This window comes from Scophthalmus maximus, chromosome 8, assembly GCF_022379125.1.
Source record: "Scophthalmus maximus strain ysfricsl-2021 chromosome 8, ASM2237912v1, whole genome shotgun sequence".
Classification (NCBI taxonomy): Eukaryota; Metazoa; Chordata; class Actinopteri; order Pleuronectiformes; family Scophthalmidae; genus Scophthalmus; species Scophthalmus maximus.
This window is the reverse complement of record NC_061522.1, coordinates 18312300-18323455: the sequence shown is the minus strand read 5'-3', so window position 1 is coordinate 18323455 and position 11156 is coordinate 18312300. Positions and strand designations below refer to the sequence as shown.

The following is an 11156-nucleotide window of genomic DNA, read 5'->3' as shown; positions in this document are numbered from 1 at the left end:
TTTTTTTAACTTTAACATCCCAATAAACTCTCTCTCTCTCTCTCTCTCTCTCTCATCCCCCATGGCCCCACCACCGCAAGCAATGCCGGACTCACAAACAGAATGGCAGCTCGCATGCAGTCAACAGCATATGTTGTTTTCTAATACTGGGCAACAATTTATTCATCTGTGAGAAAAGGGTTGGGCTGAATAAAGTGGAGGGATTGTTGAAAGGATGAAAGTATTTGCATATTTCATTTTTCCCCACCGAGGCCCCTAATGTTCTTCTGTGCAGTAGGAGGAGGCAGAGCTATAGATTTGAAGCTGTACATAGAAGTTGGACATGAAGGAGTGCTCGGGAATCTGGTGCATTACTGAAAAGCACATTTATTAAAATGATTCAAACAGAGGGAATTAAAGCAGACAGTACTGCTGACTTACAGCTATACGGCTATTTTCAAATTCCTTTGTCTTCTCTGGGCAGAATCGTGTGTGTGTGTGTGTGTGTGTGTGTGCGTGTGCGTGTGCGTGTGTCTGTGTGTGTGTGCGTGTGTGTGTGTGTGTGTGTGTGTGTGTGTGTGTGTGTGTGTGTGTCTGTGTGTGTGTGTGTGTGTGCGTGTATGTGTGCGGGTGAGACAGAAAGAGAGAGATGAGACATGTCTGACCTAATGAGTTCAGAAAAATTTCAGAGTTTCGCTGCAGCTGTCACACACTCCATCACCAATGGCATGTTTCAGCATCCCTCCACACCAAGCCAAGACCAACTGCTTTCTGCCAGATGAGTTTTGTTCACAAAGCAGATAAAAGAGGAAGAGACAGAGGGAAGAGGAAGAGCAGGGGGGAAGCGAGCAGGAGGAGGAGGGGGTGAGTTGCTGGGGCTCCGAGCTACTGCTCTGTATTGGCCATTCGAAACGAGAGGGGTTGGTCTTTTCTCAATCTCTCGCACTGCCTCCTCTGAGGAGCAGGAGGTGAGCCAGCACACACACACACACGCACGCACACACACACACACACACACACGGCTCACACAAACACCGACGAGAACCACGTCAGGACTCGGGATGGAGCATGAGGCGAGGTGCACACACACAGACCGTCCAGGACAGTGAGGAGGAGGCAGGGAGCTGGAGACAGCGGCAGAGAGTGAAGACATCAGACAGGCCGGATGAGGAACACAGAGAAACAGACAGATTAGGAAAGATGTGTGACTGAGCGGCTGTTTCCCATCCGTCAGAGAAGTTTGAGGCAGCGCTGCTCTCATGGCGGAACCGACCACACAGGAGCCTGTGAAGGTACAACTACACCTGCTTCACTCTGCATCTATAATGTTCTCACTTCGTCTGTTGGAGGGATTGTAGTGCATGTTCCCCTTGAGGCTTTTCTCTCCGGCTTCAACACTGATGGATTAGGAAGGACTCCTGAATTGATCAAAGAGATGTGTTAAGACCATATTGAGTGAAAATGCAGATGTGTAAACTCAGTTTCCCAGATTTTAATGGGGAATATTGAAAATGCTTATTTCATTTTTCCTTTTTGTCATTAACTCAAAGATATTCCACGTTTAAGGAGCAGAAACATATGACATTTTCGCTTGAAAATGGACTTTGGCATTTCTGTTGATTATCTTTTCCAATCAATCATTCAGTCTGCAAAATGCCAGAAGATCGAGGATTAAAAATGTCTATCCCAGAGTTAATGGGGGAGATTTATTCACATTGCTGTAGCTGAACTTGCTGTTTTGTCCAACAGTACAAAACAACGGGATATTCTATTTACTTGTGTACCAAACGGGGCTTGATAAATGGCTAAATATATAACTGCAGTGATTATCAAAACTCCTGCCAAGTAATATTGGAGTAATCTATTAGTCTATAAGATATTAAAGATATGACTTTGCCAATTTCCCAGAGCCCAAGGGGAAACCTTAGAATTATTCTGGCCAATCATCAGTTCAAATCCCAAAGACCACATTTTTCAATGACATAAAAAAAACAGACCACCTGGTTTTGCTTCATAAATGACGATTATCAAATCAGCTAATTGTTTCAGCTGCAATTTCAGCGCTTACTGTGTCAGGTTGTTTTGATGTGTGTCCCATCATGTGTTTTTTTCGAGGCGAAGGAAAAAACTGTATGCAGCAGTAGCTTGGTCGACCGACCCGTCTCACTCTGTCGGTCTCGTTGAGGCATTATTTCCTTAAGGCCACGAACGCATCCACACGTCAGGCATGGTTCTCGACTCTGCTAAATGTAATGAAGAGCTCAGAGGTCTCGGTGGATGGCAGAGGGGGTGTGAGGGTGCATCCAGCTGGCGTCAGTCTCTCAGCCTCATTGCCTGAGACGGACAGTGTGGAGAAGAGTGGGGGACGGAGACGATCGACATCCTCCAAAACCCCCCGTTTTCTGTATAATATAGTGTTCCGGACAGTTTTGTTTAGTGGGGCGAATTTAATTCAAGCTGTAGCTGGAAGTCATCTCTGTCTCTCTGACGAGCTGCTGCTTACTCGACTCAACGTACCGACAGGGGGCAATTTATATGATTGATCAGACACAACAAAAGGGAATGTGTAATTCGATGTTGACGGCTCACAAACACCGACAAAGCCAAACAGCGCAGGGAATGAGATGGTGAAGATCTGCAGTCGTGAGCATAAACAAGAGTGCCTAACTGCACTTTTTAAAAACAGTGAGAATCAGGACTCCTCTGGCTGGACCAGGGCTGCTGCTTCATAACCTCTGACCACACCAACTGTCACTCCACCCTTATGACTACCAGTGTACTGTATATACCTTATGCAGCACACACATGCATGCACACAAATATAGCCTTTAATATTGCTTTCCATATATATATATATATATATATATATATATATATATATATATATGCACCACTGAGCGCATCCCTTCTGGCACACAGGTCATAAGATCTCTTTCAGTCTGGGATTCGCTCGAACAACAAAGCTGGCGGTGCATAGGGAAGCATGAACCGGAGCTTTTCCAATACTCCTCATAGTTGGGCTTTGGTGCATATCAATTTGCCCTCAGCTGTGGAGCGTTCCACTCCACTTGTCCTCCGCTATGTGGCTAAAAGTGGGATTTGGGAATGTGGGGGGATTTTTTGCTCCGCAGTGCTGAATCCCTCAGCAGCCTGGATGACAAATCAAATGTCCCCAATGTGAAGAAGAGACATAGAGCTGTTGTTTTATTGATCATGAATCCGATCCTCTAATCAATGATATTGACTGAGGACATGTGCACTTAAGAACCGATAATTTCCTTTTGTACACCACCTAAGACTAACTGCCACGTCAGTGAGTCGTCACTCACCTGCAGTACGACAACACGAGAATAGTTGAGGTCTACAGTGCCGCTGGTTAACAATCGCTCACAAATGTGTGTATGCGTGTGTGTGTGTGTGTGTGTGTGTGTGTCTCAATCCTCGCCCAGACCCAGCAGAAGTGCATCGCCATCTTTGCCCTCCTCTGCTGCTTCGCTGTGCTGGTGGTGCTGATCTTCTCATCGGTGGACATTTGGGGGGACGATGAGGACGGTATCACAGAGGAGAACTGCAGCAGAGACTGCCGGTGAGACGCTCACTATAGCATTTTTCAGGACGAGAGGAAAATGGGGTTTGCATTCATGCACAGTGCGACCCGTCTATGAACAATTCACGATCACCAAGATTCATAAATAAATTCCCCAGATTCAGCATTGGACAGGTTGTTTTTTTTTAAATGATCAAAATCGACGAAGCAGGACCAGAGATGCTGTTGTTGTTATTGTTGTTTTTTTATTCCCACACTTGTGTCAAAACCTGCCGCCTACATAGCCCACAATGCAACTTGCCGTACTAGTAGCAGCTATTATGGCATCGAGTCCCATATTTTTAAGCAGAGATGAGAAGCGGGCTGCAGATATTTGGAAGACTTACTTCTTTCTAACTCCACTCCACACAGATGCTGACTCAACTCTCAAACATTTTTCAAATAATTATTGCTGAGACATATGAGCAGACTCTGTCGCGTGGACTGCCCCTGCACTCACGCAAACGTGTGATCCTTTCAGCATCGTGCTCGTGGAGAACATTCCAGACGACCTCAGTCTCCCGGCGGATGGCGGACCCCACCTCCCTCTCTCCGTTGGCTTTCACGCGCTGCTGGACCAGGCGCAGCACTCGGTCGAGGTGGTGTCGCCTGTCTGGGACTTGAGCTCCAGGGATTCGGAAGCCGTGCCGAGCGCCGCCAAACAGGTACAAAGTCACGGCAGACGGTTTGAGTATACAGCCCCCTACATTCCTGTAGTGTAGAGCGTGAACCAACTGCATTTCCCCAGGTGTCCTGTAAGAGGGAAAGCAATTATTTTCCCGTAAATCTGTATGTAGTCTGTTAATGAGGTTAGTCCTGCTGAGATATAAGTATTGCCCTTTAAAGGGACTTCTGGAAAACGCCGCTCAAATGCTCAAACTACGGTAACACAGAACACTGCTCTCTTCCTCAGGGTCAGCTTCTGTTCCAGCGACTGCTCGGCCTGAAATCCCGTGAGGTTAAGCTGAAGATTGCCAGCGGACTGACTGACTCTGCTGAACTGAAGACCTTGGCGGCGCACAGTGAGTGGCCGTCATATTTTTGGGGGGTCTTATAAAAGCAGTTTGTTATGTCACTGTAGCAGCAAACCACGATGAGGATTTATATCTCCTTACACCATCCACCGAACCCACTTTAGCAGCACAGCAATGTACATATTGCACACGGCGAGGAAAAACAGCCGCAGACTCATTCGCACCACGTGGCCTCATCCAGCAGCTCCACAGCACACGTCACAAAGCCCTCACGTCTGCCAAACTGCACCATCAAGGTCGGAAAAATCATGAATGTGCGAATGTACCTTACTGGTGTTCTGTCAAAGGCTTTGCCTCGCGGGCAAAGCCTGCGCACCATGCCCCCTTTTTTCGTATGTCAGACAGTCGAAGGCCTATTGGCAGCCTTCCACGATTCTCTCCATCTCCTTCTTTGTAACTTCCCGTGCTCTCGCTGCTCTCTCTCTCTCTCTCTCTCTCTCTCTCTCTCTCTCTCTCTCCGTTTCTCACGCTGTGTAAAGGTGCAGAGGTTCATTTCGTTAATATGACAGCCCTCACCAGAGGAGGACTCCATTCCTCATTCGTGATAGTGGACCGGCGGCACATTTACATCGGGAGCGCCGATATGGACTGGAGGTCACTCTCCAAGGTAACAACAGGCACCAAGCAAAACATGAATGTGCCTCTGCAGTCAGGTCTGCAGTTCATTTCCGACCTCAAAATGATATTAAAGCTGGACATATAAACATTTAATTAAATGATAACCTCTGTACTCCACAGGGATGAAAACATAGCACAGAGTCTAGACTAGGTCCTCCGTACACCTGTACCTTCTTATATTAAGCAAATCCTGGCAAATCCCAGCAACTCTGGGCATCGGGGACGCTGCGAGATTGCAGTCTGTGGCGGGTCAGAGAGACAAGTCACACTTCACTTTGCATTTAGTATGTGGTTCACAGTGGAGCATTAGCATACTGTAGATTGAAACGATTACCTGGCACTATTCATGCTCCAGCGCCTGCTGGAGTTCGAACCGCTGTTGAGTATAATTAATGAAAGAGGCAGAGGGAAGGAAGGAATGGACACATGTATTGGCGTGTGCGTGTGTGTGTGTGTGTGTGTGTTTACACATACATAGACATGTAGAGAGCAAATGACAGGCAGGAAAAAAGGGAGACGAATACACCCGGCACTGAAATTTGTTTTTGGTGATCGTATGCAATTGGATCTCAGTATGGACACTGGAGACATGTTAACTCCATCACACTTGAAGGTGTAAATGTAAATCGCATGAGTCGCATTTTAATGACAGGTGTAAATAGATCTCAAAGAGGACGCAATGCAGAAATAATTACAATTCGCCCTACATGTTGATACAGTGGCCTGAAACCTCTGTCCTTCCTTCTGTTACTCGAATGATTTTCTCTCGCTCACGTATCATTTTGCCGTTTTTAGTCAAGCCAATAGCTCCGTGGGTATCCGTCCACCGCTTGTGCCGAAACTGAAATACCTCAACGGCTATTGGATGAGCGGTCATGAAATTTGGTACGTACATCCATACTGCCCAGAGGATGAAGGCTATCGGTTTACTTCGCCCCCTAACCAATTATTCAGCGCCATAATCGAGTCAAAATGTCAATCTGTACGATACTTTGGTTTAATTTAGTCCATTCATTTTTACCAGGGGCCGTGTACAGAGCGTTAATCTCATACAAGGGGAAAAAAGATACACCAGACTCGGCCACTTGCTGATGTCATCTGCACTCCCCGTATTACTAGCCTGCTAAATCGCTCAGCTGGAATATTTACCACTCCGACCATACACAGTAAATGTTATATACCTGCTAACGGTCATCTTGTTAGCATCGTCACTGTGAGAATGGTGGCATGCTGGTGTGAGCATACGGCTCATACTGTCGCTGGGCCTCGCCGAGCTGCTGGCTTCGCGTATTTTTTTTAAGATTAGTCGAGTCAAGTCGAGTCAAGTCAACTTTATTGTCAATTCCTGCAGTATTGTTCCAGACATACAGAGGAATTGAAAAACCGCTTGTCTCGGACCCACGGCGCAATAGTACAAAACAAAAAACAAAACAGAAAATTAGATAAGTAATATATGCAATAAATAAATTCTAAATAGTGCAAAAGTAAGAGTAAGGCAAAACCACACAGGATAGAAAAGCTAAAGAAATTGAAAATGTGCAATAGAAAGGAAATACTGTACAGTATGTGTAATATACAGGAAACTAAATAAATAGAAGAAATTGAAAATGTGCAACATAAAGGATATGGAGTGCAGATTAATTTAATAAACGTAGAGGGCACTGCTGAAAGTGACAGTGTTCCTCAGAGTCAGAGATTAATATTAAGAGATTAATATTAACTTCTCACACAGTTTTACTATTCTCACCCTGTAGTCGGCATCATTTTACACTTCCGTTACAATCCACATCCTCTCCTGTGTCATGTGTGATGTCCGTTGGGCGAACGACTTCGCTGCTGCATCACCTTTTCCCTGTGTGCTCCTTTTCTGACCCCCGACAGAGGAAGGAGCTGGGGGTGATGGTGTACAACTGCAGCTGCCTGGCCCTGGACCTCCACCGGGTCTTTTCATTTTACTGGCAGCTCCACGAGAGGGACTACATCCCCTCCATCTGGTCGAAGAGAGTTACCGCCCTCTACGGGAGGCACGGCGCCCTGGAGCTGCAACTGAACGCCACCCGTGCCACCGCATATGTGTCTGTGAGGGACGACCGTGTCGCGTTACAGTGTTTTACGCATGCGAGCAGCATAAGTCAAAGCCGTACAAGATGCCAAAAAAATAAAAGAGCACATACTAGAGAGGTTTTATATCTTTGGGAACTTTTTTTTACGACTGGTTTTATATTCCTCTGAAGGCAGCAATTTCCTGACTTTGGACCAGAGGGTGTGCATCTTCATCAAAGCTGCCCCGACAACTAATAACGGACACACACACAGCGGGCGATTAATCACGTTAATATCACGCTGAGGAGCATCTCGGGTCTGAATATCTTAGTACCTCCGCCTAATTTGACAGTAATGAATCTTGTAAGCCTCTAAGCGACATGATTCGTACCAGGCCTTTATCATCCTAAGGGAACTAATGGAGCCATGCTGTCACAAGCTCCTGGTAACTTCTTCTTGCAATGACACACGACGGAACACAAGAGAAATGTGTTGTTTTTCTCGCTCTTGGTTTTAATATTAAGAAAATGAAGCAAACTGGACATTCAAATTCCTCTAAATCCTATTTGTATGCATCAACTTTGTGATGTTCCTATTATTTGGGGTTCATTTTGGGTCTGTACGATGTATACCTTTCTGCAGGCCTCCCCCGAAGTCTTCTGCGCGAAAGATCGCACCAGGGACATCGATGCCATCCATCAGGTCATCCAGAGTGCAAAGACATTCATCTTCATATCTGTGACGGACTACCTTCCTCTGGTGAACAGGAGATTCAGAGGAACCTCAGTCACGAGGTACAGCCACTCTGTGGCATCACTTGATGCCCGCGCGTGTGCCCGTGCCCGAGGGCAACATGAATGGATTCTAAACTGCATGTTACCTTTCCATATTCCAGCAACTTGAATTTGAGTATGTCTACTAATGATGGTTGGATCAAAAGGTATTGGTCGGCCATCGATGATGTGATCAGAGAGGCCGTGGTACTGAGGAGAGTCCGAGTTCGCCTGCTGATAAGCTTCTGGAAGAGGACTCACCCCCTCACCTTGAACTTCGTCACCTCCCTCAAGTCACTCTGCATGCACCTGCACAACTGTTCACTCGAGGTGGTACGTGAGTCCTGGTTTCCTCGTTTTTGGCAGTGAACTTTACGACAGTCTTCTCGATTCGTCGAGTGGCTGTGGTGTTTTCACGTATCGATTTTGCTCAATTGTTGTCGTTGTTGTTTTCTGCAGAGGTTTTTCAGTCACAGAGAGCACAGGGACGACATTCAACACGGACTGAACCACAACAAGTACATGGTGACCGACAATGCTGTATACATTGGTAAGAGACCAATGAAATTTCATACGGGGGATTTTATTTAAGGCTGGCGACTGTCTTATTTAAAATGCCCATTACTTTTCTTAAATGATTAGTTTGATATTTTGGAACATTTACTCTTAAGCTTTTTTCTTGAGGAGAGTTAGATGAGGACACCTGTCCATTAAACATGAGCCCCAAACTGCACTGCAAACTGCTGTACCTCTGCTTATGCACGTCACGGAGAAAAAGCACAGCACCTGAAATCAGCATCCTTTTTCTTTTGAGATAATAACTGCGAGACATAATAACCAAGGTTGGCCTTTTTGCCCACAGGGAACCACGACTGGGTCGGCAGTGACTTTGCTGTTAACGCGGGAGTTGGGCTCGTGGTCCAGATGGAGGATGATGTCGAAGACGGGGAAGTGACATTCCTGGAGCAGGTCCAGGCTGTTTTTGAAAGAGACTGGAGGTCGCGTTACGCTAAGAGCCTACAAGGAAGCAAGGATCAACAGGGCAAATACAGAAGCCAGCAACAAGAGGAAATCCACAAGGCGACTAAGGAGGAGAACGAATGGAACAGCCCGATATCTTTATAAGCACAGAATATCTTTATAAAATCCTTAAACCTCATAAGCCTGAATACTCCAACTATTACAAACATGCACACAATATAAGAATGCAGACCTAGACTATTAGACTCCAAACTACTTGAGGCAAGAAAGTACAGCTGAATAAAATAAATCCATTAACCACCACGAAACTTCCCGAGATGATTACTTACATTAGGACACTCGTTTTTGTATTATTCATCTTCTGAAATGTTATTTTTATACATACAAAATGATTATTATTACCTAACCTGTTACCTCCTTATTTCATTTGTTTGACATATTAGTGTCTGAGCTTTTTACAGAGGTGATTTTAGATACATCTTTTTATCACTCGCCATGTTTTTTAGGAAAAAATTGTTATATAGCTCATGTTGTGAACGATATATGAACAAACCCCCCGGTGAAAACCTTCAGAATATAGAAAGTTCTTTTGAGGTATCTTTAAAGATGTGTATTGAATACATATACAGTATACATTTTTATTGGAAACCACTATTTGCGATAATGTGGATGACAAAACGGAGATGACCATGTTTTACAGGGACACCTGTGACGACCTGGTGCTGCTTGTTTCCTGGTTATTTTTTTGACCAGTGCATGAAAAAAGGGTGTTTTTTCCTGTAGTATCTTGCCTTAATTAATTGTCGACTGTTATACGCGCATGTACTATTGCATGAATATTGAAAGCAATACAAACTATATAATGGGACATGCAATAGGATAATTATACAATCAACATGAAATCCACAGAAATATCCCGTCAGACTCACCAAAACCAATCACATTCAGTGTTTAATGTTGACACACTGTTTTCATTTTGAGTTGATTTTATAAACTTTTTAACGCGTTTGGATTTGCATCGCATATGGGGGGGTTGATGTTCCCGTTTATTGCCTGCACTTGTGGCTAAAATGATTGAATTTCATAAATGACGTGCGCACACACAAAGTAATGCAGTAGGAACCACATAACACAGCTGTTTATCATCTCATTGAAAGTTTTTCATCTGTCTTTATAAAATGAAACCTTTTTTTGCACAATTGTTGTTGTGTGTGTTTCATTGTAATTGTGCTGGGAGGCATAGAGTGGCCAACGTTCACACGCAGATTCCAACAAAACGAGGTCAGCTGCTCCTCAGTAGTTTTGCCTTCTCCTTTACTTCTGCTCCGCATAATTTAATTAGGGTCGACTACTGGGGCGCTGCTCAACCGGTGTTCGTGTTCTCCTTTTATCTCCGACACTAACAAGCTATGAGTTAGTTTCTCATAGTGCCCCTTCATGGGCCGATTCAGATGGAGATGGAAGATGAAAGAAGTTTATATTTGATACAATAGGAGGCCTCTTGAATCATAATAATCTGCTCCTGTTCAATACAATTTGAAGAAGAAAGAAATATATATATAGATATATATAGATGTGTACATGTAGGTTAATCTGAGGTCAATGTATTTAACACCACCCTCTCAAATTCCCACCCACCACTGTGGAGCTAATTATCATCTATATATTGTTTTATAGTTTAATAGATTATCCATCATGTATTGTGAATGGATTATGTTTATTTGTTTTCATTGCAATGTTAAGTGTCTTGAAGTTTGAAGAACATTAATGAAGTAAATCTACCTAATTACTTTCCACCACGTTCAGAAAATCAGATCCTCTTTTAAAAATGTGGACAATAGAGGCCACTGTACATTCAACTGTTTAGTTTCACCAAAATCATTGTTATTTATTATCTCATCGTTTTCCCAATACAGTTTTATATGGTATTTTTTGTTGTAAGATGCTGTTTTTACAACAACAAAACGTGTAGCCATGTAACATATCCATTCAGAGTGAGGTTATACTGTACGTTATTATAGTACTACATGAAAGCACAGGCGTTTTGATGTATTTGTAACTTACACATCTGTGACGGGTTTGGTTCCAGCCTTTGACACAGGGTGGCGCTGTGGCACCGCCACATGCTGCAGGCTCTGCACG

General features: G+C 44.4%; 1 protein-coding gene across 2 annotated transcripts; it reads left to right on the top strand.

The window, feature by feature from the left end:
- Positions 1–898: 898 nt before the first annotated feature.
- Positions 899–10213, top strand: pld5 (phospholipase D family, member 5). 2 transcript variants are annotated; one of them, XM_035638290.2, is made up of 10 exons: positions 899–1271; positions 3429–3565; positions 4047–4230; positions 4479–4587; positions 5079–5206; positions 7099–7296; positions 7903–8054; positions 8201–8366; positions 8493–8583; positions 8896–10213. In XM_035638290.2, exons 1-10 carry the CDS (start codon positions 1239–1241, stop codon positions 9156–9158), a joined length of 1461 nt encoding a protein of 486 aa, XP_035494183.2. In that variant the 5' UTR covers positions 899–1238; the 3' UTR covers positions 9159–10213. The 2 variants fall into 2 exon arrangements, with proteins under 2 accessions (XP_035494183.2, XP_035494184.2); XM_035638291.2 differs by lacking the exon at positions 7099–7296.
- Positions 10214–11156: the final 943 nt, after the last annotated feature.

Coding starts and splice junctions, on each gene's coding strand:
- pld5 (XM_035638290.2), top strand. CDS start 1,239: ATGGCGGAACCGACCACACAGGAGCCTGTGAAG. Junction 4,231..4,478: donor TGCCGAGCGCCGCCAAACAG/GTACAAAGTCAC, acceptor TCTCTTCCTCAG/GGTCAGCTTCTGTTCCAGCG. Junction 4,588..5,078: donor GAAGACCTTGGCGGCGCACA/GTGAGTGGCCGT, acceptor CGCTGTGTAAAG/GTGCAGAGGTTCATTTCGTT.